Source organism: Cinclus cinclus, chromosome 18 (assembly GCF_963662255.1).
Source record: "Cinclus cinclus chromosome 18, bCinCin1.1, whole genome shotgun sequence".
Taxonomy (NCBI): Eukaryota; Metazoa; Chordata; class Aves; order Passeriformes; family Cinclidae; genus Cinclus; species Cinclus cinclus.
In genome coordinates, this window is record NC_085063.1 from 3,376,161 (window position 1) to 3,403,479 (window position 27,319).

The 27,319-nt window shown below is 49.4% G+C and overlaps 1 protein-coding gene across 1 annotated transcript in view; it reads right to left on the minus strand.

The window, feature by feature from the left end:
* Positions 1–21,950, minus strand: part of CBFA2T2 (CBFA2/RUNX1 partner transcriptional co-repressor 2) — a 59,583-nt gene extending 37,633 nt beyond the window's left edge. The window contains exon 1 of the mRNA XM_062505009.1: positions 21,905–21,950. Within this exon, the coding sequence (XP_062360993.1) occupies positions 21,905–21,932 (28 nt within the window). The 5' untranslated portion in view covers positions 21,933–21,950. The remainder of the gene's footprint in view (positions 1–21,904) is intronic.
* Positions 21,951–27,319: the final 5,369 nt, after the last annotated feature.

Below are 27,319 nucleotides of genomic sequence, written 5' to 3' on the forward strand. Positions count from 1 at the left end.
CCCCAGCACTGCAGAGGACCGAAGCAAGGCCGGCAAAGCGCTGCGGCCGCCGCTCCCACCCCGTCCCTGTACCTGCTCCCGAGGTGCGGGCTCTGCCCAGCCTACCTGCAAAACCCAAGGGCTCCCCAAACCTTGCCGGGGCACCAGGGCTGAGCATCCCCCCGAGCATCCCCCGCGGCCCCGGGTACGCCGAGCGCTGCTTCGAAATAATCCCGTTCCTTGCTTACCCTACCCAGCAAGGTTGCGAGGATCCAGCTGCCGTGCGATACACCTCGTTTCTTCCAAACAGAAAGAAAAGCGCTCTTCCTCCTCCTCCTCCGCCCGTGATCTTCGAGCGCAGCCGGAGCCCAGCCTGCCTTCTCCTTTCATTAGCTGGACATGTGTCAGGTCCCGCACATCTGCGATTTCTCACTGCCTGGAGCCGCCTGTCCGATTCCAGGGAAACACAGATGGATCCCAGATGGGAAGGTCCTGCCAAACAGACCAGCTCTCCACCTTGCCAGAATACCCAGCTTAGAGGCAACACACCCTCGGCTCGCTGCCTGCTCCCTGCCTGCGCCGCGCTGCTGCCAGGCTGCTCGCCAGCTGATGTCACCAGGCACACACCTACCAGCGCCTCGCCGCCCGCCTGACATTAACTTGTTAAATACACGGGATTTGTTTATGGCCGGCAGAACAGCGAGGCGGGAGCAGCTCCCCAAAGCAGCCCTGCCTTGTGCGGCACCGGGGGCACAGCAGCCTCCGTCTCAGCCCTGCGTTTAGAAATCGGGATGAGCTCTTGGGTAAACCGGAGGATTAATTTTCCCAAGGTTTCCCCGTGCACGTAAATCTTCGCTGCGAACCCCCCCCGCCCCCCAAGCGCAGTGCCAGAGTTTGCGGCGCTGGAAAAGCTGGCATGTGTTAGCAATTAGAAGCAGCAACAAGATAACAAGATACCGATGTTGCAAGGGTACCAAACACGGACTGGAAAATTCAAAGGAAGAGCAATTAAATGTGCAACATACTATCCGGCTCGAAGAGGAAGTGTTAAAGGAAAATGTAAATCCTAGATGTTTTATACCGGGAGTAAACTCCACCAGAGATCTCGGAGCAGGAAGCCGCTGGACCGCATTTGGCCGTTCCCCCCTGCCATTAAGGCACAGACGCGGCGGCTCTGCCACCTACAAGGCTCCTGGTAATCCTGACAGGCTGCTCCCCGAGGTGCGGCGTAACAACAGATATTAACTGCAGGCTCCCGACTAATCCCATCAGCCCGGCACCACTCACCGCCAGCCGGGCGCTGGGCAAACACGGATTTACACAACAGCATTGCCGGTCCCTGGCTGCCGGGGTACTGCCCGAGCAGGGGCAGCCACCCCTCCAGACTGCCCAAGCCATCCTGCTGCACACCCTCCCACTGCCAGCTCCCGTCAGACCACCCCTGGAGAAGAAGCGATCTTTGCATTTTGCCTGCAGACCGTGCACAGGCACGTTTTAAGACCTCGGGAGGGATCCACCGCTCCAGCCCGTACAGCTGAGCGGGTTCGGCTCTCGATCCTTTCCAAATCTCTGCAGTCAACACCACCATTCTCTCCAGCTACTCTTTTTGAGAACCAGGGACCTCAATACTTTCCCAGTTCAGCAGACTAAGAGCCTGCCGCTGCCCAGGCTGGGGGATGCCGCTTTTTCAGAAGTCTAGAAATCGTACATGCCAAATTCTCCACAGCTGGTGTAGGCACGACAGGATAGTTATTTGTCCACGGGCAGCAAAATGCTCCTTTTTATGGAACTCCCAGTGCTCTGGCAGGCTACTGCTAAGCGCTATGTCCATAAACCTGGAGGTACTGCCCCCCTGGCATCTTACCTAACCCTTCACCCTAGCTTCTCTGCTTCTTATTCCTAATTAGTTTAAGGTATCTCTGCTTCCCTTTGGGAGGGGAAAAGGCTGTAAAGGGAGAAAAAGGCTTTAAAGGAAGCATTAAAAAGCATTCTGCAAGCAGACACGGCATGAGTTCATGAACACAGGGACCACGATCTCCTCCTGCAGAGGACAGGCCTCCCAGTATAGATAGGATGCTGCATAATGGGGGGGGCAGTTTGGGCAGGAGACTGTGGGCTGCTGTAGGAGCACATGAAGCTGCTGCTTCCCTGGCTGGGCAAACACATCACCCTGACAAGAACAGCCTGGCTGCAGGTAGAGGGGGCACAGGTTTGCAGCAGCTCTCCCTCCTCCAAACTTCACCCAAGAGCAGAAATTCCACATGCTTCAGTTAGGAAAAAAGAAGTGAATCAAATTCAAGTATCAGCAGACAAACACCTGGAGCATCCCATGAGATGATGCTAAGGCAGCAAAACAGGTTGGGAACAGGCAGATCCAACAGTGCCTCCCAGCACCCCCTTCTTCCAGCACCCCAGTCCTCACTGGAGGGGCTGCTGGCGAGGCACACCAAAAAAACATTTAAGTTCAGAAAGTTCAGCTCGCTGGGGCTTCTGACACTTCTGATGGAGGTTGCGCAAAATACCGAAGCTCTCAATATTTCATAAGCTGAGATGGAAAAACCATCTCTAAATTACACAGACAATGAAGGGAGGCACAACCCAAGCAGCTCCACCAACACCAGAACTAATAAAGTTATTTTCCTATGGACTTGCATCTCATGGCTGTCTCCCTGGCACCTCACACTGTGAGGTCCCCAACAGGAGCCGTCCCCGGCCGGGCTGTGGAGACAGCGGTGGCTCTCATGTGGATTCTCTGACGTCTTCTAAGAAGGAAGCTCATGTTGCAGCTCTGTCTCTAGTGGAGATGGTACCAGGCAGATGCATCCAGCCCTGTCCTCCCAGCATTAATACAGCACCAGGCACCGCTGCTCCCTGTGCAGCCCCATCCCAACATCCCCAAACTAGCCTGAATCTGGGCAGCGAACTTGAAAGCCAAAAGCTGGCTTTGGTATGAATGTGATGGGGGGGATGCTGTATGATGAATAGCAGATGCTCAAGAGATGAGCCTGGGATCTGTCAGGTCTTTGGGTCAAAGCCGTAAGTACCCTCAGAAGGCACAGGGGACATCCTGGGGCTGGAGGGCTTTATGTGAAATAGGTAACCAGCACGAGGTGTTCCGAGGTGTTCCCTCGCCTGCTTTTTTAATCACGTTTCAGCTTAAGGACCTGAACAGCTTGTAACACTTCACACAAACAAAAGCTATCCACAACTGTGACAACTGGGTTCTAACTATCCTTTGTCAACCCACAGCCAAAAATATCTCCTTAATGTTTTTACAACCTAAAGCACTTTGAAATGTCAAGAACTCAGGTCACTGCAAGTATTTTAAGTATAGTTACAATGACTTTATAAACCTTTTCAAAAAAAAGGCACACAACTCTTTATCACAGTGTCCACATCCCAGTGTCTACTAAACCCCCGCCCTCCTCAGGGAAGACATCCCCACTTCTTGCCATATTCTGGCAGGAATATGCCAGATTCCATGGCTCACCATTTAGAATGAGAAAGATGGATGTGTGCTTCTTGGTTCTTCAGGTATGAAAACTATGGACACCAGGGTGCCCTGAGTGGAAGTCATTGCCAAACCTCCTTTGAAAGGCTCATGGATTGTGTCTTGCACATGATCCACATGCCTCACCTCACCCAAGCCGTGACCTATGCCTAAGCTCACGCCTGGCAGAGGCAGGTCTGTGAAGTATAGAGTCACAAAATCCCAGAGTGGTTAGGGTTGGAAGGGACTTTGAAGCTCACCTCATTCCACCCCTGCCATGGGCAAGAACACCTCCCACTACCCCAGGTTGCTCCAAGCCCTGTCCAACCTGGCCTTGGACACTTCCAGGGATGCAGGGGCAGCCACAGCTGCTCTGGGACATCCTGTGCCAGGGCTCCAGGTTGTTTCAACACCATCCAACACCTGGGACAGGGAGTCCATCCACATGTCATCTACTGAGCCCCCCCTCACTGTTCCCAAGAGGCCTGTCTGTTCCTAAATATGCATTAAAGCAGATTTTGTAGCCCAGACATCAACAGCACAGCAGAAAGAAGCAGAACTGCAGGGAGCATGGGGAGAACTGCTTTCCCCAGCTCACCATGCTAATCTACTTCTGCTTTCTTCTCCTGGGAATGTTCCATGGAAAGAACGATGCAAGCAAAGTTTGAACACTGGGAGCTATTGATACCTGCTGCTCAGTGTGGTTTCTGAGGAAAGCAAGGAAATCTGAAGAATTTTTCCAGTTTGCAGTGGAATTTTTATGCCTATTACAGCCCATTGCCACAGCAAGCACAAGAGACCCAAATTCTGATTTTTCTGCTATTCCACAGATATTTCATGATGTGCCTCGGCTTTATTTTTTGCCTGCTGTGTTCTTACCTCAGAAAGAAGCTTCACTTGAATTCAAGGCAACCCTGGAAAGCCTTTGCCGTTTTAAGCTGACCACTTTCCATCGCACAGAAAAAGAAATCCAAATGCACTGAGGCAGCCAAAGCCATTTATCAGGCTAAGTAGAAACTGTAAATTCATGCTAACTGGAATCTGATGGAAACCAATTGGGATCCTCCTTCTCCTCCTCCTCCAGGCTCAGGTCTGGCAGGAAAGTCAAACATTTTATTGCCTTCTTTATGCCTTACATGACAGTGGAGCCAAAAGAACCCTTTGAAGCGATGCTGGTGGGGTTGCAAGGGACACTGAGTGACTTCAGTTCAAGCTCAACCCCCCAAAACGAAGATTAGACCTCTCCATTCCTGGCAAATTTATCACATTTAACAAACATCCTCTTTTCAAGATATCCATTATTTGAATTAGTACATGGCAGATTATGTTAACAAGCTTAATTTGTCACAGAATCATGGAGAAAGGTTTGGGTTGGAATGGACCTCGAAGCTCATTTTGTTCTATTTCCTGCCAGGGACACCTTCCACTGTCCCAGGCTGCTCCAAGCCCCAATGTCCAACCTGGCCTTGGACACTTCCAGGGATCCAGGGGCAGCCACAGTTTCTCTGGGCACCTGAATTAAACACAATCTGAGGAAGTTACTGAAACTAGTCCTGGCCACCCATTGAGGGAGGGGACGCACATCACCTAAGCCCATGATGCTTTATTCCTGCGGCCATGTATGTAAAGAAAAAACATGCAGGAACTGATGTCCTATGCAAAAATATCCCCTCCAAAACAACAAACCAATTCCTAAATCTAACACCCTTGCTCTAATTAGAAATCCAAGCTTCTGTAGCTGTCATGGGTATTGAAACCAAACACAGAAATATGGAAAAAATGAGTAATCCTATTTGGAGAAAGTAAAATCCTGCCTGCAGAGGATTAATTCTAGTCCAACAGCCCTGCAGCTTGACAGTATTTTCCAGATCAATTGCAGTGCCTTTTGATTACAGAGATTTGTTCAAATACATACATCCACTCCCCTCCAATTGTCATTTTGGTGATTCTCAACTTCAGTTGCCCAACATCCAGACCAGGAGCATTCCTGGCACTGGAAGCTGTGTGGATGGAGCTCTGCTGCAGCTCTCAGCCACCTCTCCACTACTTTAGAAAACCCAATTTCCTGCCTATGTGTGACAGTTCTGCCCCACTCCTTGCAGGACCATCCTCTTTAGCACCTGTTTATGGTGCAGACCAGCTTTGGAAGCCAACATCCTCCCTTTTTCAGGTGAGGTGGCTGCTTTGAAAAAGCTGTGTCCTGGATCAGGCACCCTACTCTGGGCTCCCAACCACCAGATGTGGAAGACCATTTACAATTAGGCAAGCACAGGTTTAAGCCTAACAAAGCAGCAGAATTTGGTTTTTTTGCCTCATCCCAGGGGCTACTGTGAGCAACAAAACGCACATTATGGATCCCAAGCCCCTTCTCTACAGCAGGTTCACTACATCCCAGTTTCTTTCCAGCACCTCCCTCCACTGGTGCCTTCCCTGCCACAAGCTCTGGCTCTTCCCCTGAGAATGGCTTTTCCTTCTTTATCTCGGGCTCTTTTAACAGAAGCCTTTTTTCCCAGTTTCACCCCAAGCTTCCCCCGCTCCAGGCCCTGGGACTGCACATCTGTGAGGGCTGCTGGGGCTCTGCTCCTTTCCCAGTGCTTCAGAGGAGGAAAGTGGTACCTCCCCATCATACAGCCACCCAAGGAGCGTTCTTTTCTCATTAATTAGCTGTCACTAACCTGGTAACCTTGATTAAAAAAAACCAAATTCCAGTCTCCCTTAAAAAAAATAAAAATAAAAATCCCAAGTTGTTTTGTTCATTACACCCAGCAAAACCACCATCTGAGGATTTTAAGCAAGGCTTCCCAGTAGCATCCCAGCTGGCTTTGCAGGTTTAGCACCGAGCAGGACTCCCTTCCTTCCAGCTCCAACCAACCACAAAAAACACATTTCAAACATGGTTTTTGCTAGTTTTTCCTACATTTCTTTTTCTTCCCCATTTTTCCTTGCCAGCTCCCTTCTCCCACTTTCCGCTGACCCTTTAGACCTAACAAACGCTGGCTTAGGGGAGAGAAAAAAAAGAAGAAAGAGCCCAGTGCAGCCCTTTGCGCCTGGCCCGGCATTCCAGCGCTGCGCTCCCGGCTCCACAAAGTCTGATTTAGGAGCACTGCTGGGAGCGATTAGTTTACGAAAGGCCCAGCACGCCCACCCAGGCACAGGGAGGGCGAGAGGCTCCCCTTTCACCACTGCCATGTGCCTCCCATCCCATCCCTTTATCCCATCCCCATCCCTTTATCCCATCCCCATCCCTTTATCCCATCCCCATCCCTTTACCCCATCCCTTTATCCCATCCCCATCCCTTTATCCCATCCCTTTATCCCATCCCCATCCCTTTATCCCATCCCTTTATCCCATCCCCATCCCTTTATCCCATCCCTTTATCCCATCCCCATCCCTTTATCCCATCCCTTTATCCCATCCCCATCCCTTTATCCCATCCCCATCCCTTTATCCCATCCCCATCCCTTTATCCCATCCCTTTATCCCATCCCCATCCCTTTACCCCATCCCCATCCCTTTACCCCATCCCCATCCCTTTATCCCATCCCCATCCCTTTATCCCATCCCCATCCCTTTATCCCATCCCCATCCCTTTATCCCATCCCCATCCCTTTATCCCATCCCCATCCCTTTATCCCATCCCCATCCCTTTATCCCATCCCCATCCCTTTATCCCATCCCCATCCCTTTATCCCATCCCCATCCCTTTACCCCATCCCCATCCCTTTACCCCATCCCCATCCCTTTACCCCATCCCCATCCCTTTATCCCATCCCCATCCCTTTATCCCATCCCCATCCCTTTATCCCATCCCCATCCCTTTATCCCATCCCCATCCCTTTATCCCATCCCCATCCCTTTATCCCATCCAGCTCGGTGAGGCTGTGGCCGGGCTGGGGGAGGCAGCCAAGGCAGAGCCGGCCCGCACAGAGGTCAGGGCGGAGCGCTGGAGATCGGCACAGCCCCGCGCTGCTGCAGGAGAGGAGATTCATTAATGGGATGCTTATTAAGAGAGCTCAGCCTCCATCCAGACTCTCCTTTTATCCTGCCTGTTGTCTCTTGTTGCTATGTCCTGCAACTGCTTCTTCCTTTTTGTGTTCTTTTTCTGTTTCTGCTACCATGCTTTTAATCTCTTAGTTTTTAAAATCTGCTTTTTTGCCTTACTTTTGCTTCCCTTCCCCACTCTGCTTCCACCATCTCCAGGCTCCTTGTCTGCCTCCATCCCTTCCCCTAGAGCACAGAGAATCCCCAGCAGCCCCAAAAGCTGATCCTGAAAATCATCACTGTCCTCCCAAGCACTGGAAGCCCATGGAATCTGCTGAGCAAGCTCAGCCACCTGCCCAGGTGTCTGCTACCTGACCCTGTTACCCTCCTAGAATTAAAGCATGCATCAGCCTCCCCAAAACATGTGGCATGGGGAACTTAATGGTATGTTCTACCAATAGCTGTCAGACTTTGTCCAGCTCATTATCCCAAAATGCCTGGTATGGATGTGAGACAGAGTTAATTCCCCAAAATTGAAGATCAGATCAGTGGTAGGAGAGGCAGTGAGAAAGGAAAAGGGAAAACAAGTTGTAAAGCATCATTTTGGAGTCCATCAGGGTTTTGACATTCTCCAACTGGCTTCTATTAGCATTGTATCTGTGCTTGGGTGCCTGAAGGAGAAAAAAATAAAAGGAAAGACTCATTTCCAGAGGTACAGAGCACTCAGCAGGTTCTCTGTGCTTCCACTGCCTCTGCAGTGCCTGGATGCAGCTCAAGGAGGACCAGGCACAGTGAACAAGGACCTGAAATTTTATTACCTTCTCCTCCTGCCGGAAGCAGAGCCTATTTGCAGATTTACAGCTCGTGTCAACAGGAAGTTCATGTTTACAAGTTTCCTGGAAAAAAAGCCAGCATTCCTGTCCTCCACCACAGCCTGGTGGGAAGGCTGGCTCACGGGGGAGTGATCAGATGGGTATGGGAGACAGGAATGAGTTTTAGCCATGTAAAACATAGAGACAAATAGATAAAGCTATGAAAAAAAAAAAAAAAGAAAATTGAAGGCCAGAAGGAGAACAGTAATTCAGCAATTTGGTGGAAAATGCACAGCAAGACAGCACAGCCGTGCCTGGAAAAATACTTTTGCAGCATCTGGGATTCACACTTCAAAGAAGCAGAAGAATTTTAAGAGGATGAAAAGCTATATTCAGGCTAACATGAATTTTTCTCCTCTGGCCCAACTCTCCTGTCATTCCCATTACACTGTTCCTCCAAGAGTCACAGCCAAGCTCAGCTGCTCACACTGGGCTGGGCCCTTCTCTCCCAGCAAAGGCATTAACGGGACCACAGAGTGTCTGGTGGTGCTGCTGGATCCACCAGGATCCATCCATCCATCCCCAAGCTCAAACCCAGATGGTGCTGAGGACATTGGTTATTGCCTTCACAAACTGGAACCCTGGGCCTAAACAGCCCTATCTTGTGAAACCTGGATTTAAAATCTTCCCCTTTCATATGGTTATTAAAAAACACACACACACTCTCCCCCTCCTCACCCCCAAACAAACCAAAATAAAACTGAAAAAACCACAAAACTGAAACCAGACAAAAAACCCAATATTTGTTCTAAAATTACACAAAACAAGAGGACATGAGGACAGCCAAAGGTCAAGCAGCCAGAGCTCTACCAGGATGCCAAATACCCAAATCACTAAATATTTATTTAGGCTGTGCTGTACAGTTTAGTAAAGACAGATATGGAGTGTTTAGGGTGGTATCTGATCTTCTGAGAACATACTACTCCAAATAAAAGTCTCTGCCTTGACAGATGGACATTTTCTAACAGAAGGATGATCCAAATCACAAGATTCCCCCGAAACAAACTCATTCAACAATACACAACAGGTACAGAAAACCAAGTCTCAAGAAGTGACACTTAGCTTCTCCCTAGAGAAAGAGCTGGAGAAAACCAAGCTGACAAAGCACTTGACCCACGCAGCATTACCAGCTTCCAGGATCTAACATGCAGAAACTTGAAACAACCAAGTTGAAGAGGAAACTCAGAACAGGTCCTTCCAACACGACCACAGCTGTTCCCAGCCCTTGCAGGTGTCCCCAGTACAGATTTAGGGAGACTCTCCCTCACCCAGAGCTTCATGTCTCATCCCCTGAGCACCTGAGCTCTCTCCACATCAACCAGCAGCACTAAGAACAAAACTCCCAGTAGAATCAGAGAGATGAGAAAGAGAGAGTCATGCAAAGGTTCCAAAACTTATTTTTCCACCCTAAGTCCTCAGCAGAAAACCACTACTGAGGAGCTGCCTGCTCTGGAACCAAGCGTTTCACATCCAGGTGTCACCATCCCTGTGCAGGAGCATGGAAGTTCAAAGGGAAGATTTTGTAATAGGTTGAAAGGAGCATATGCTGAAAGCATCCCATCAAAGCAGGCAGGCGTGTTCTAACCCACACAGTGGACATACCTGTTCAGACAACTTCAAGAGCCAGAAGAACCTAAACATTTGTATAGTGAAGGTAATTCACATGCACAGAGAGAAAAAAAAAGCAAGAAAATAATTACCTTCAATCCCAACCTCAGATTTACTAAACTTGAAACTTCAAAAGTCATCAAAATCTTAATTTTCTACACCACAAGTTACACTTAAAAAAAAATAAACAACAACAACAACAAAAAAAAACAATTCATGGAGAATGATAAGAGAGAGACAACTTAAAAAAACAACAATAAAAACCTGGAGCAGTAGATAAAAAAAGAGAGATTCACCAGCAAAACTCCTCTAAAGTGGGGTTGGAATTGATAGCAGAGGCAGTTAAAACTGCAGTATTCTGGGAAGAGCCAAATTGATCTGGCTGTCCTACTGGGGAACGGGGGAGGAACTAACAAAACTAAAGCAGCTCAAAGACACATTAACTTCTTCTTCATTTCATTAATCCTACCCAGGGCTGTGGCTGAGGTGAAGCTGAGTTTATTGCTCCCAACCCTGCTCTGGGGTCTGCTCTGCCCAGGTGAGCCAGCACCTCCCGGGGCTGCTCTTAACTTCTCCCAGCTGTGTTTTCTCCATGTCCCAAACGTCTCCACCTGGTTCTGCAGATGGAGCAGCTGCAGTTGAAGGCAAACACCTGGTGAGCCACAGCCCTGCCCTACACTGCAGGGGAGATGTGAGTTACAGCAGCTCCTGCCCCATTTAAGGCCGTATCAGGGTGTGTTTGTGGTTAATCATCCCTTCCCCTTTGAGCCCAAGGAGCCTGAAAACTCAGCTGGGCAGCTCTGCATTGACCAGTCACCAAAAACATCCTGAAGATATGGAAAGAAGTGCTAAATGCAGCACAGGTCCTGCTCAGAGCAGACCACCACTGAATGCTCCAATGTTTGTACCTTTACAACAGCTCCATTTCTCAGTTTCTCAGCTGCACCACCCCAACCAGCACAGGAGCTGCACATGTGTCCAGGCTCCCTGAAGGGCTCCAGGCTGGCAGGGGGCTCCCTTGGGACAGAGGAAGGAGGACCCTTGTCCTATTCACTGCTGATGTCTGACCCGGTGAACGCTCGGAAATTCACTTCTCTAAAAAGAAAAGCACTTTGACAAACACTCATCCTCTAGGGAATATCATGATGAACAGAGAAACAGGAGTAGTAGGACTGTTTTTAAAGGGATTTCTACAGCAGTCATGTCAAGTAACACCTCTCTTCAAGTCAATACTGTAGTCTGAGCAGGCTTTTAGTCCAACAGTTCATTCTTCTTAGAGACTCCCTACCACTAAGTAGCAGTGCCATACAACTACCTGGGTAGCAGTACTGCTTCAGCATTTCTTTGCACCATTTTCCTCCAAGTTTGTGGTCAGTGATGGCAATATTTATATTAAGAACACAAGGGTATATAACTGTAAGACTACAAACTGGAGAGGCAAACAGTGCATTAAAAAAACCCCCAAACCCACTTCCCAACAGGCTCCAGACATTTATGGTCACCAAAGCACCAGCAAAAGAAGCTGCTTGTTACTTAGCAGTAATTTTCAAGTGACTTGAGCTGAATTCAGTATTGTAGTCACACAGGGAAAAAAAAAAATCCACAAGAAATGCTCAAGGCCAGGCTGGAATGGGCTCTCAGCAACCTGGGATAGGGGAAGGTGTCCCTGCCCACAGCAGGTGTTTGGAACAGGATGATCTTTAAGGTCCCTTCCAACCCAACTGTTCTGGGAGTCTGTGCAATAAAATATTGGGGGAAAGGGAGATAATTTAAGGGTTAAATTATATCTTAAATCTTGCAAGGCCAAACTGATAGGAATCAGTTCCAGAAAGCCTGCAGGGTCAACTTGTATTGACTACAGAAGATCCTTGTGCAAATTAAAAGGTTTCCCTGCCTGTTTGTTTCGGCATATGGAAAAGCTGCAAATTCATTCCCTGAGGTTCGCACTGAGGAGGCTGTTAAATGCCAGGACGAGTCTCAGGACTGGGATGTTTGGATGGTAAGGAGTGCTGGAGGTGCAGCTTGCTGCCATTTTCCTATGTGTTCAGGAGTCAAGTCAAATCAAGGCAACATTTGTAAAAGCCCCTCTCGGGCCCTATTTCCAAACACCTGCATCCCTGTGCCTCCTGGGTCCCCCTGCTCTCCTGTTTCTCAGTGCATCTCTGCAGGCAGGAGCAGCTCACTATGAAAATGCAGCATGCCTGTCTTCCTCACCCATGCAGAGCAGCTAATCCCAGCAGGATAATCCAGCTTTAATGAGAAAACTATAGGGCCTTTGATAAAGCATATAAATCTTATAAAAGCCCTACTACAACATTCCTTAGTCTCTGGGACTGGATGACTGACCTCTAAAATGGATTTTGCATGTGGCTGTCTCAAGCTGCGGAAGGTAACACGTGGCAGGGAGAGCAAATTGTTCCCTCTTGTTTGCAAGACACCATAAAATCTGTAACAGTGCTGGAGGCAAATTTCCCATACCTCTGGACATGTGTTGCACTCCATCAACAAAATACCTCATCCTCTGCCTGCCACAGGAGCCAGAGGACACCGCCATCTCCCACTCCTTTTCTGCAACTCACTGCACACTTCCCCACGTGGAAATGACCATGGTAGAGCTCACCTGCCCCAAGTCAGTGGCTCCAAGGGTCCAGTAATTTCCTACAGCCCAACAAAGTGCTGGGAGATGGCAGGAACTGTGTCAGAGCCAACCTGGGCTGCAGTGCAGCTGCTGAGCTCCAAGATAAACTTTGGAGCCTTTGCCAAACTGGGAATCTGTGTCAGGTTTTTGTATGACAAAAAAAAAAAAAAAAAAAAAAAAAAAAAAAAAATATTTGAGAACAATTCCTCATTACAACTTAGGTGTAGAAATCCACAGACCTTTTTTCTGACCTCACAAGACCTCATTCCAGCACTGGAGAAGAACCCAATGAACTGACATTTCAACACTTTCTTTTCCCCTCAAGAACAAACACACAACTTCTGAGAAAAAGCAGTGATGCTCTGACCTGACATGACCAGTCGTGTTGAGGGATAATTCCTGTCCTGTATCAGTGACTGGAATTACCAGGGCTTTGCCAACAGCTTAATGAGATGGAAACTCATGCTCCCAGTGCCAGAATTTGTTTGTTGGGCTATAAACTATTTAGATGCCCTGAATATTTTGCTCCTGTGTTATAAAACAGGTGTGAAGAGGTGCATCTCCATTCACGGAGCTGCTGCTTGGAGCAGCACGGCCTTTTTGACAAATGTAAATTCCTGCTGTGCTGCATGTACACAGGAGAGCTGTCCATTGGTGTGTCCTTCACCAAAAGGGGCTCTCAGAGCCTGGATGGGGACTGGATCATACCTGCCCAGAGTCTACCTGAAGCTGGACCAGCTCCAGGTTCTCCAGGGCTTCCTGGGCCACCTTAGACCAGCAGGAGCAGCAGCAGGACAGTAAAAGTGCAGTGCTGGTGGAAAATAAGGCAAAACTTACACAAGGGAAAAGGGGAGATTCTGTGCCAACCAAACTATCTTGTTTGGTACCTGTGAGACTGAAGGCAAGAGTTCCTGCATGGATCAGATCCAGGTCTTTGGTGCTCAACTGTGCTTACACCACCAGGATAGTCCTAGGCATTGATGGGAGGATCAAGATGTGGTAAACAACATTGAGGGGCAGTACTGAGTCTATTTTGAGCATATTTTCCCATAAAACCATAAAAAATTTCATTCAATTAATATTATCTCAAACTCAGCTTTCTTAATTAGAGGTACAGGGCTCGAGGGAAACTGCTGTAATTATTAAATGGGAAATAAAACCTGATGAACACAGCAACTGAAGTGACTGAAAACTTAAATAAAACTGGTAGAGGACAAATCATGAAATATCTAAAAATCACCTGCTCAACAGTTTGTGTGCTCTGATAGTTATTTACCTATACACATGCACAAAGAAGTTCTATTCTCCCTCTTGCTAAAATCAATACTAGACAGGAGAAAAAAAAGGTTTGTTCAATGAGACAAATATATTCAAGTAGGAAAGAGTCAGACAAGCACATGGGAACGCTTTTGGAGTATTGCAGTGCAAAACCAAGACTTTCCCTCAGAAGATTCCATTAAGTTAATTTCTAGGTGCTCAGCACGCTTAGATAAAGAGGGAAAACAAAGCTTCAATGGAAAAAAAAAATCATGACCTGGGGGGATAAAAGGATACCACCAGTGTATTCTGGAATGTGGAAACTCAGGTGGGCCAAGGGCAGTAATTTGAAGTCAGGTGTTTTGCAGCAGAGGGGTGAATAAACACCAGTAAATGGATGCAGGTGATCCACCCACAGCTCCAGTGGGAGCTGATCTGCAGTTGCTGATATGGGAGTCATAAGAACAAGGCACTGCCTGTGTGACACAGCTCCTGAGCCGTGCTGCTTCAGGAGTGGCAGTGCCTCTCTGGAAGAACATTCCTGAGGAGGACAGTTTCCAGCACCACGTGAAATACAGCGTGTCTACTTACTCACCACGGAAGGTGATCCATCAGCATCTGTAGTGTGAAGAGGGAGGCAAACAGCAGAAGGAAAGCAAAGTGCTAGAAAGAATTCCTGGCTAGAATTTGCTGCTTTTAATCTTCCCATGAACACGGGCTGTGAGCTGCAGAATGACATACTCGCACCAGGAAAGCAAAATGGGTACAAGGCTCCCATCCAACTCAGATTTAATGGCAGAGAAGATAGATCTGCTCTTTGAGAAAAATCCCAATTGTTGATTTCTATTTTGTCTGGCGATGGAGCACAGTATTCCTCCTTCCTTCCTGCCAAAAGTGGTGGAAGTATGATGTGCTTTAAAGTAATTACAGCAGCTCATCCCAGAAGTGGTTGCATTTCAAACGAGGCAGGAGATGCACAAGCAGGGAGTGGCTTTTCCCAGCTGAATGTTGAACCTGCCTTCAGACCTGGGGATGAAAAGGTTCTCTCCAAAACAAACCACCACATTTCCTTCTGACACCTGTCCAATTTGTCCCCTTCTGGCTTGCCTGACCCTGCACCTCCATGGATGGCTGCAAGACCCAGGGCAGCATGGCCCAGTGTGGCACCCATGGGCAGGACATGCCTTCCTACAGGGACTTAGCTCAATCCAAGTTGTTTTGAACTGGTATCTCTCTGACTACTCAGCAAAACTGGCAAACATTTGGCTGTGCTAACCCTGTATAGCCCTCCAAACACTGCAGTATTTAGAAGTGTGCAGTATTTTCATTATTGGTAGAACAGCCATAATTATCCAAATAAAACTATTACTATACTGGGCCTTTGATCATAAATAGAACTTAATGGATTTTATTACATCCCAGGAAGCGAGAGCTACAGAAGGAAAAGTATTGCTAAATGTGCTTTGCTACTACCTATCAATTTCTCCTAAACACTCAGCACTTAAGAAATACCCAAAGAAACACACTGCTCCCACTGCATAACCATTGCAAGTTCCCCTCTGAGCTCTTCCCCTTTAGCCAGCTCGCAGGGGACATTTCAGCAGCTGAAAATTAAAGGGTCACAATATTGAGCCTTCAGGTATCAAGTTCACAATGGAAATAGCAGCTGACACAGAAAGGGCTCTGCTGAGCACGGCAGTGATAATTCTGTTGCCTCGGAGCTGGAAGCAGCTCACTTACACAAAGTTTGTTATTTAACTCAGCGAGAAACGAAATAAAATGCCACAGCCATGGATTTATTCCTTACACAGCCTCTTTCAAATCATACTCCACACTGGAGACGCGCTGGCAGCGAGTCTTTAACTCTGGCTGCAGTATCCTCTTAAATCCAAATAATTCCCTGTCAAGTGCTGGGGAAGGCACTGATGGTCTCGGCAAGGGCTGCTCGTCCTGCAAACCTCTGCAAACTCTTCTGCTGGAGCCAATCTTCCAGAAAACTTCACAGGAGCCAAACACCACTAGATGCCACAGGTCCATGACCAAGAGGCAAAAAATCCAGGATATCCGACAGCCACCAGCCCAAGTGGCCTCATGAAGGGCAGGAACAAGGAGGACTTCAGTGGGGTGGCCAGATATGCCAGCTTCCCACTTGCCCCTGCTCACATAATCCAGGAAAAACCATCCTGCCACCCCCGGGGACTCCCCACCTGGCCCCGCTCCGCAGTGACAGCCCAGGCCTGCTGCTGTCTCCCAAACAGATGCATTTATTCTCCTGAGAGCCTCCCACGTCTTATCTGGCTGGCAGTTTCCAAACGTCGAGCGCCAAGTCCGGCTAAAACCACTTTAAGCTCTTTTAGGCAACAATTCCTGAAAGTGTTTTGGCAGGGGAGCGAGGGAGGAGGGACGGCCGGGTCCCCCCGCACTGTCCTGCTGGATGGGCACAGAAAGCAACCCCTGCACCCCACTCTGGAGATGCTGTAAACAGGACCTGGCACAGGAATGGATGTATAGTTTACAGAGATGCCTTGCTTCAAGCAAATTTGCCTCTCAACACATGGCCAAACTCTCACGCAATAAATTAACTATTTGGCAGCCACCAAACTAGTGCTGGAGCCAAACCAATTAGGGTTTAATGTGATCCCAATTTCCTATTTCTGAGACGGGGGTCGGGGAGGCGGGGGGAGAAGAGGGAAGAGAAGGGAGGGAGAGCAAAGTAAATCCCCTCCTGGTTTATAAATCCTTGCCAATCATCCCAGATAAACCTGTCACCCACAGCTCTAAATCTGTATTTGCACTCGCATGCTCCGAGGGACGCGGTGGGAAAAGGCGCATCAGACGCAGCCAGCCTGACTCCCGACATGTGTTTCCCATACTTGGGAAATTCAATCATTTAAAAAATATTTACCGAGCTTTGTCTTTAATTAGAAAAACATGACGACGGATAAGGCGAGTTATTGTTTCTAAGCTAGAAATGTCAGAAATCCTCATGATGTCAGAAGATAAACCCCATCAGTGACCCGCAGACACGCTGCCAGGGCCGCAAATGTTTTGAGGGATTTTTTTCATCTCCCCTCAAAGTTCAGCACTTTCCAGTTACAATTCATCGGTGGCTTCTTGGCCCCCAAGAAAGCTAATCATGAAGGAGGAGGAGGAGATGGAGGGAAGGCTCCTGCAGCAGATCTGCCAGAAGGGTGTTTTAATGCAAACAAGCTCGAGCAATGGGGGAGGAACAGAGGAACATTTGACTTCTTTGTGTTTTAACATCCTGACTCTGGTACTTCCCCTGCACAAATACCTGCCCTCAAGTAAGATAAGCAAATTAATCTCCTCTGCACCTGGAAATGCCTCAGGCTGAGCTGTCCCCATACTTTGAAAAAGTTTTAAATTAAGCCTCTGCTTAGCCAAGACCCGGGAAATGCTCGCTCTCGGGAATACAGCCTCAAAATACTGCAGCCTACAATACTCACCTAAGAAAAGGAAGCTGCCTGTGCTCCAAGCCGACACAACCAGGAGTCCTGCCCACCCGGGACCATGTGTGACCCTACAGCTGTACCCTACACTACAGCCCCCGCTCCACCTCTGCTCGATCCAACACCTGCAGCCAGATCCGGAGAGGCTCCGCAGGCAGGATCCACAACTTTAAAGTATAAAGCAAATATTTGTTGGCCAACAAACAAAAGATAGCCAGGATGTAATGAGCTGTCAGGCCCGTTTGTGTGCTCACCACTCCTGTTAAGGTGACTGAAGAGTCTTTGCTGACACAAGGGGGTCAGGAAGGGTCCCTGGACTGGCTCCTCAGCACTGCCAGGCTGTTGTTGTGCCACCAGTGCCAGTGTCTGCTCGCCCCAACCACCCCTCACCAGCCCATGGCCAGACCAGCCCACTCCCACGCACCCCAAAACTGCTTTATCTCCTTCAGGGCTTTATTCCTCCTTCTCCTCCTCCTGTTGCCTTCTGGCAGAAAAGGCAGGATCAAGCACACACAAAGGCCAGGTGGGAGCGTGTCAGGTGACAGATTTGGAAGAACTTCCTGCTGCAGCAACCAGGTGCACCACTAGGAAGTGAAAGCCAACTCCCAAGAGATCATGAGGATTAAAAAGTACAGATAAGCAGGGAGAAGCTGGTATTGATGCCAACAAACTGGTGTATCCGTCGAGTCCAATCTTACAGCAGTATATCTGCAAGCATTCACTAAGTATTTTTCTGATTATTTTAACCACAGGTAAAAAAAGGTTAACTCTGCATTTTTCATTCAAAACCGTACCTGTAATGAGAGAATTCTGTAGTATTTTTCAAATAATTTTTAGTGAACTTTGAAGTGTCATGTATGGCCCCAAAGCCAAGCCAAGAGCATGCCAGGTATCTTGTGAGAATATCCTTGCAACCCAAGGCTGAGTACTATTAGCAATGACTACCTTAAATACCAACATAAACCTACACTGGAGAAAATCCCTGCCTGAACAGCCTGATCCTTTAAATTATCCCCAGTGTGCAAAGCACATCATTGAGGAAAACATGTGCAAACTTGACCTCAAAGTCCAAGTGCTAGAAAAATTGCTACCTGTAGAAGTTAGTGCTGCTCTCTGATGAAATGGAGTAAAGGACAATTTAATTGACTTCCAAGGTCAGGGTTGATTAGCTTGGAGTGCACAGCCAAAATTATGCCCAGGATATGTCTGTAGCTGAATCAAACAAGGGTGTGCACACACTCAGGATGTGACACAAAGAGATGGGAAGGTGACAGGGACACAGGAGAAGTTTTAAGCCCCAGACACTGGCTGGACAAATGCCCTCAGGAAGGTGGTTTTCTGGAAGAGTTCCAGGTAAAACCCTTCCCCTGGGACTTTTTACATCAGGGAGGGAGAGATGGATTCACTTCTCACCTTTTTGAGTCTTACAGCCACCTCCTTCTGAAGGGGGAGAGTTCTCCTCTGATTATTGCCAGCAAGAGGGAAACTTGAGCAGGTCACCCCCCTCTCCAGTGGCTCATGGCAGCCTCTCGAGGTGCCTGTGACTCCTTGGCAGCTCAGGATGATGGAAAGCACTTAGCTCACTATTCCACTCCAGTCCTGTTTCCAAGAGTCAACTCCACAAGCTCTTCCCCACGTACAAGCTCTTTTCCATCCTCAGTGTGCCTGCAAATCAAAAATCTATTTTTCTTTTCTCTGACTGGTTTAAAATGCCGATTTATTTCACTCTCGTGAACACTAGCACAAAGGAAGAGGAACACCTAAAGCCTTTCATTTTACAGCATATGAAAATCAAGACTAAGTCCCTGAATTATCCATTTCAATTTCTGGCCATTGGAAATATGTGCATAAGAAGAGCATATTCATGAGAGCCAGTATGTGCCTTAAAGGAACATGGAACATCCCAAAGTTTCAAAGCAGCCCCACATTTCTTCTTTCTTTCTTTCCTCATTGTTAGTTTCACACTGAGCACTGATCCACTTCTCTGTAACACACATCCAGAGAAATCAAGCAACCTCCTGACATTGCCAGGATCTGTAAAATAACAGCAGAAATCATCGGGCTATGCAGATAATTAGATTTATAAAAATTACGAGTCCACAGCTGATTATTCACATTCTTGAGACCAAAGATAAACCCCAACAGTGTTCTTGGGCTGATACTGGGCCCAAGAACTGAGCGATGCCTCCTGCAAGTGCTCACACTCTTCAGCAGCTGGCACTAGCAGGGCATCCTTACCTGATCTATCTACAAAGGTCTTGATACCCAGAGCACATATCTATGTGCTTATCTTTATAAAGCAGCTGCATGGCTCACCAGACTTATCCTTAGCATTCCCCAATGGATGCTGGGCCACAGGCACATTAAACTGAATAAAAAATAACACTTTAGCTCCCACTGAGTCACTTCAAGCATTTCAAGTGCTCTCACCCTTCTCCTGCCAGGGACTATGGCCTTGCTGTCCCTGCTGCCATGGGGTCGGTGATTGCTTGCTCAGTTCTGTCAGCAGGACCCAGATGAAAAGCCCTAATCACAGAATAACAGACTGGTTTGGGCTGCAAGGAACCTGAAAGATCACCTTATTCCAGCCCCTGCCATGGGCAGGGACACCTCCCACTGTCCCAGTCTGTTCCCAGCCCCAATGTCCACCCTGGCCTTGGACACTGCCAGGGATCCAGGGGCAGCCATAGCTGCTCTGGGCACCCTGTGCCAGGGGCTGACCATTCTCACAGGGAGGAATTTCTTCCTAATTTCAGACATGGTTTAATATTGCAAAACTCAACAGCCACATATACATCAATATGTCCATGCCACAATCCAATAAAATATTCAAACAACTTGTCCCATGTTGCAGAAAGTGTCACAGCTGAGAGGAACTGGTTTCACATACCCACCCTGAAGCTACCACGGAGGCACAAGATCCCTGTCTCCCTTAGCTTCAAATATTTTCAGCAGGATTTCAAAGGTCTGACTGTCCTCCCTGTGCTCAGTCTGAGGGAAGCAGGGAATCTGACCAGCCTCTGGATACAGCACTGAGCTGCACCACCACAGACACACTGGGTGGGATTTGTTTCATCCAGCTCCTCACTGCCAAAGTCTAAGCCAGCTCTCCTGGACTCCCCTTGCAGTCAATGAAAAAGCCCAGGCACTTCCAATGCGGAATTTGTCTCATTCAGAGAGAGGTGAATGACTGGAGAGATGAATCACCCTCAGTAGCGCCTGTTTCTCCAATGTGACTTCAAAGGGAGCTTGGGGAAAGGATTTTGGGCACAGACTTTGGACAGCAGGGTTAGAGCACACAGTCTCACCCGAGCTCCTTCTGTGGGGCCTTTTCTTCAGGGCTGACAAAACGAAGGTGAGGAGCCAGGTGCCAGGGCTCTCCAAAGCCACCTGGACACAGCTGTCCCACCGCGGTGCTCTGCAGGCACCTGGGACACGGGCTAGGTAAAGTCCACACACCTGGACAGACTCATGCACTTCCAACTGCCCTAAGGGCTAACAGCCTCACCCCAAAATCTCCATGCACTCTGCCCTAAGCAGCACAATAAAGTATAAAACCACTCTGCAACTTCTGTCACTTGGTAATTCCTTCTCCATACCGGGAATGCAGCTTTCAGAGGTTTCCACGGTAGCATCTGTCTTTACACTGCTTCCCTATGAGCAATCACACTTCATTTTAAAATTCCTGAATTCCCTGAGCTTTGGAATGTGCTTTTAACTGCTTTATTTCCTTGTCCTGAGCAATGCCTTATCCAGAGTCACCTTGAAGCCATGATCCAGCCCACGTGTAATGGACACTGCTAGACACAGACATCCTGGCTCCGTCCGGCATCCCAAACTCCTCACCCCGGGATGGCTCCACTTCCATTCCCAATTGTGCACAAACAAGCACAGGCCGCAGAAAAGCTCAGGAGGCAGAATTACGGTGAGAGGCACCACGTGCTCTTCTGCCAACCTCAAGGCTTCCAGAGGGCACAACGCCGCCGGCAACAAGCGCAGGATTCTGGGGAAACTGCCGCAAACGGAGCTGAAGATACGCACCCTGCCAGCTGCACGCAGGGCAGGGTGCTGCTGCCAGCAGGTTTAGGAGCACAGGACTCACACTCACACTCACACTCACAGTCACAGCGGTGCCAGCTCGCTGCCCTGCCGAGTGCCCGCAGCCGGCATGAGGGGAAACACCCGTGCCCAGCTCTGCCGCGGGCACTGCGCTGCGCCAGCGCTGCCTGGGACACTACGGACGTGTTTTAGAGCCAGCGTGGGCAGTGCCAGGAGGGCGCAAACCCGCTTTGGCTCCGGCACTCGAGGTCGGGCACTGGCGGCCCCGGCCGAGGGGCGAGCGCGGGGGCTGCAGCCCCGGTTCCAGAGCCCCTGCAGCCTGGAAACGCCACACAAACCCGGGCAGGGCCGGCCCGGGCTTGCGGCCGGGGGTCCCCGAGGCCCACACTCGGGGGAACAAACCCGCACGCTGAGGACCGCACGCAGCCAGACGCGCAATCACAGACTGCCGTGCAAAGCGCGTCCCCCGCCCGCGCCCCGCTCCGGGGGCTCAGCCCCGCTCCCCCGGCCCGGCCCCGGCCCCGGTCCCGGCCCGGCCCCGGTTCTTACACTGGCAGCTCCCCGGGATCCCCACCATGGCCCGGATCCTCGGCGCCTCCTGCCCGGCCCGGCCCGGCCCGGCCCTCGCCGTGACGAGAGCGGGGCGCGGCTTCCCCCGGCCCGCCCCGGGACCGCCAGGAACGGGAGATGGGGAGAGGGGAGTGGGGGTTTTGGGGTGAGTTACAGCGGAGCTGCGGGGTGTAGGAAGGGAATATGGGGAGAGGGGAGTGGGGATTTGGGGTGAGTTATAGGCGAGTTGTGGGGTACAGCCTTCACAGACCCAAGGAGCCACATTCCCCACCTCCCCGGAGGTCTCTGCCTCCCCTCAAGGTGTTACAATACCTTTACACAACCCAAAAGGTGTTACAATACCTACACCCCCAAAATATGTTAAACCTACACCCCCAAAATATGTTAAAATACATGTACACACCACCCCAAAGGTGTTACAACACCTGTGCACACGTCCCTAAAGGTGCTACAATACCTATCCATCCCCAAAGATGCTACAATACCTGTACACAACCCTAAAAAGTTCTACAATACATGCACAGCCCCAAAAGATGTTAAAATACCTGCACACAACCCCCAAAGGTGTTACAATACCTGTACACACATCCCCAAAGGTGCTACAATACCTGTATGCTCCCAACGATGTTACAATACCTGTACACAACCCTGAAAATTCTGCAATGCATGTACACACCCAAAAATATGTTAAAATACACAACCCCCAAAGGTTTTATAATACCTGTAGTCCCCCCTACAGTGTTACAACACCTGAGGATGGATAAGTTTGTTCCCAACCCAACCCCAGTGCCTCAGGTATTGTTACCAATGTAGTTTTGCTCCCTTCTAGCACTTCCCACATTCCAAGCTCACCTCTAAACCACATCCACAAAGTGTCCCAGGGAGTCCTGCTGCAGTCAGATATCCTCGGCAAAAGTGAGACGTGTTTCCACTCCTACAAGCTAAAGCTTTCACTGCATAGGTACCTCAAAACCCAGAAATGCCAGAGTTTGAGATCATGAGAGCTTCACTGATAGCCTGAGACTCCTATTCAAGGGAGTTTGTCTCTGCTGAAGCCTCATAGAATCATGGAATATCCCTGAGCTGGGAGGGCCCCACAGGATCAGCCAGCCCAGCTCCTGGCCCTGCACAGACACCCCAAGAACCCCACCCTGAGCATCCCTGGCACTGCTGTCCAAACTCCTGGAGCTCTGGCAGCCTCGGGGCCGTGCCCATTCCCTGGGGAGCCTGGGCAGTGCCCAGCACCCTCTTTGGAAGGACCTTTTCTTTATGCTGAAGTCCAATCAGCATCTGAAAACTAAGCACAGCTTTGCTCCCATCCTGAAGGGATTTGCCATTTTAGGTGTTCTCTTGGAAGCTGAAAATACATCAGCTAGGTCAGGAATGTCCCCAAAGACTTGGGAGTAGCTGTAGGAGGAAGATATGTGCCTGCAAATTCGGTTATAGCTGGGGCTTCCCTTCCCAGCAATAAAATATATATGTGGTCCTGGAAGCAGGGCCTAGGGAGATGTCCTCACCAGTTACCAAGTCAGGCTGGTACCAGTGTGGCTATGGATGCCCTGCTTCAGCCTAGGAAGAACTGACTGCAGTGAAAGAAAGCTCTTGGGATGTGGCAGGAGATCCAAACTGGCTGCCCTAAGGCACTGTCCATGCCTTCAAGTCACCGCCTGTATAAACAAGGCATTGAGATCTGTGAGCCCTCCTGGGGAAAAAAGAGCACAGGGGTCAGGGCTGCTGTTTCCAGTAGGACCATGCTCCCAGCAGACTGGGAGTGTTTGTGTGCCCAGTTCTGGGCTGGTGGTTGCTGCCAGCCCAGCCCTGCAACTCAGCAGTGTTTCACTCTTGGTGCTTGGTGAGCCACAGGCTCTGTTGGAGTTTGCTGGCCAGGAACAGGCATCTCTTGGGCCCAGATGTCCCAGGATGGAGCAGATCCAAATTTGCACTAAAACAACAGGACCATCCATCCAGTCCCATTGTCTTGGTTTTAAGTTTGTGGCTTTGCCTCCTCCCCGGCCCCCTCTGTCAGAGCCCACATCCCCCGCGCCGCTCTTATCTCCTGCCACGCTGGCTGCAGCTTGGCTCTGGTCTGTGTTTGCCACCACTTCATTTCTGTGTCATCTACAGCCTCGCTGGAGCCAGTTTGACACCGCTGAAGCAGAAAGGGCCATTGTGTGGGGTGCTGATAAGGGCTTTGTTTTTATTTAGCTGGTCCTTAAAGCCTGTCAGGCTCCTTGGAGAGTGGCAGACTGGGCTCCACAGGGGCCCACCGTGTTGGGAGCAGCTTCCCAAGACACCTGAATGTGCCAGTACCAGCCTGGCATCTCCCTGAGGCCCACCCAGGGAGCCCTCTTTGTGCTGAGGGCACAGGAGATGGAAATGCTGTGGTTACAGTGTGGGGCTGTTGCTGCCTGCTCTGTGTCCCATCCTTCCAGAGCACCACAACCTTGAGAGATGAGCCCTGCCATGAAGTGTCACTGCTCAGGTTGAGGAGAGGGTGATGAGGACTGGGAGAGCAAAGCAGAGCACTGGGAAGTGCTGGGGAAAGCTTTGAAGGAGCAGGAAAGGTATTTTCATCTTCCTTTCTCTTCCACAGCTTTGATGGAGCCCAAGGTGAAGCTACAGTGGGCACAGGGCAGCTCCATGACAGGGACTGCATTGCTGCTTGGTTTCTAAAATGGAACAGCTGTTTTGGAAACCCCAAAGAGGAGAGGATTGTCTAAGTAATACCCCTGGAATACCAGGAAACAGTACACATGAAGCCTGGTCTGGCAGGCCTCAAGGTTGATGAAGGGTGTAGCTGTTCATGACAGCAGTTTTGGAAATGTTTCCATAGGTTTATGTGACTTCCCCACAGAAACAGGATCATGTTTGAAATACGGCCATCCTACTGCTCCTCCAGCAAGTGTGTTTGAGGGAGAGGGAATGGTGTGAGCAGGGAATGGGATCTCTGTGCTCTTAGATCTGAGACAAGTGGTACCAGGTCGTGGCTGAGGTGTGGGCATGGTCTTGTCGGGAGGATGAGCTCCAGACCTTGATGTTCTGTGAGCAAGGGGAGCATGTCACATGGAGATACCCTCTGCCACAACCTGCCCTGCAGGAAGCTCTTCTTCTCTCCCTTCCCCCCCCAGATTTTAAGCTGTACAGAGAGCTGAGCTTGTCCCTTCTCTGTGGAACAACAGCCATCAAACGAAGGCGTCAGATGCAATTTTTTCCTCTGCTGGTACATTGGTAGACAGAGCAATGCTCTTTATTTGCTCCAAGAGAAAAAAAACCCACCCAGCCTTTATGAGTCTGGATTTCTGTGCTGTGTCCAACTGAGCAACACCTGTTCACTCAGCTGATGCTGCTGTTTGTCCTTGAAATAGGCTGGTGGATGAGAGAGGAAGCTCTACAGGCATGTGGACTTCATTTGGAACCCTTTTCTTTTTATCACTTGAACACATCATGTATTTGGGACAAGAAAAAGGCTTCTCAGCCCAGTGCAGTGTGTGGGGACACACATACTGGAGAGGTAGATATATATGTCTCAGTATTTATACACATCCGTCACACCCGAATGAACAGCCACAGTTTTGCAAACAGCATTTTTAGGACTGTAAATACACAGCCACTATACAGGGTATGTATCTATGGCCAGTAAACCACCAAAATATTCATACATGCCCTCCAAAAGTCAAGAGCTCCCACCCTCTTTAGAATATTTAATTGGATATCAGGCAGTTGGGTCACAGACACTTTTTTCCATGATGAATTCTCTATCAGGTGCACAGAGAATGGTGCTTGCTGTATGAGCAGGTACTTGGCCTCTGCTCTGGTTATTTGCTGCCATCCTATAGCTCAGTTCATGCCATGCTGAGCAAGCTGTGCTCTGAAGGTATTTTTTTTTTTCAGTTCTATTTGCTGTCCTGCCACATCCTCACCGCTAGCTGAACACTGATGTGAAGCACCATTCTGGGTTTGGTCCCATCCTGAAGGAATGATGCTCCTTCAGCTCATGCAAAATTCTACTAAAGAGAACAGGATGGACAGAAGGGACGTGAAGCTGTTGGAGAGAGTCCAGAGGAGGCCCCCAAGGTGATCAGAGGAATTGGGCAGCTCTGCTGTGGGGAAAGGCTGAGAGATGTGGGACTGCTCAGCCTGGAAAAGAGAGGCTTCAGAGCAAACTAATTGTGTCCTTTGAGTACCTGAAGGGAGCCTGTAAGAAAGATGAAGAGGGACTGTTTAAAAGGACTTGAAGGGACAGGATAATAGGGAATGGCTTCAAACTGAAAGAGAATATGTTTAGATTAGGATATTGGGAAGGAATTCTTCCCTGTGAGGGTGGGCAGGCCCTGGCACAGGGTGACCAGAGCAGCTGTGGCTGCCCCTGGATCCCTGGAAGTGTCTAAAGCCAGGTTGGACATTGGGGCTTGGAGCAGCCTGGGACAGTGGAAGGTGTCCCTGCCCATTATGAGAATGAGATGATCTTTAAGGTCCCTCCAACCCTGATTCTCTCACTCTATGAGACCTCATTGCCTGGATAGCCATAGCCCTCTGAATAAAACCAACATAACAAAGATGTCTGCAGGCAGCTGAGCTAGAGGGAGGGAAGGTCTCAGCTGATGACTTTAGCCCTGGGTAGAACAAGCTCTTTCAGGCAAGGATGTATGGCCAGGCTTGCTCTCCACAGCCTTGTCCTGCCTCTTCCTCACGCCTTTGCTGCCCCCTCCCAGTTCCCACACCAGCTCAGTCCTTCCATTTCCTCTACAGCAAGGGCAGATCTAGTGGCAAGGATTAGTGGCTTTGATCAATGAACAGCAAACGCAAAAGCAAAAGGGAATGTTGTTTGGAAATCTCTCATCTCACAGGTATTTGTGGCTCTAAAAATGCTGAAAAAAAAGACATTTCTGTCATAGAAACGAATGGGAAATGAGATAAAGGATTTCTCTCACAGGGCAGGCCAGAGTACCCTGCCTGCTTCCTTCACTGGTTTGGGAACTGGTTTTCCAAACAAAGAAAATAGAAAGCTTAGTACAGGCATCATTAACAAGGGTGAGAACTGAGTGAAAGGAGAGCGAGGCAGATGGTGCCAGAAGGGAGGTCTGGAGGTCACGGAGTTTCTCAAGGTCAGTTCTGTGTCCGGTCAGTGTTTCTCCTGGCACAGTGCAAGTGGTCAGCATTGTGTGTAGAGGCAGTGCGCCCATGGGGAGAGGATGGGATCTCATTGAGCAGAAACTTCTGGAGGAGGGGATGGGTGGCATGAGACCTGTTCAGCAGGTGGAAGGCAGAGCACACAGTGGCTGTCGAGCCCAAACAGACAATAATTCTGTCATAAAATCTTGGGACATTATTTATCATGCAGGTCCCTTTTCTCAAACATGAATGTTTGAGCATGAGAGTGTCCAGCCCAGCTTA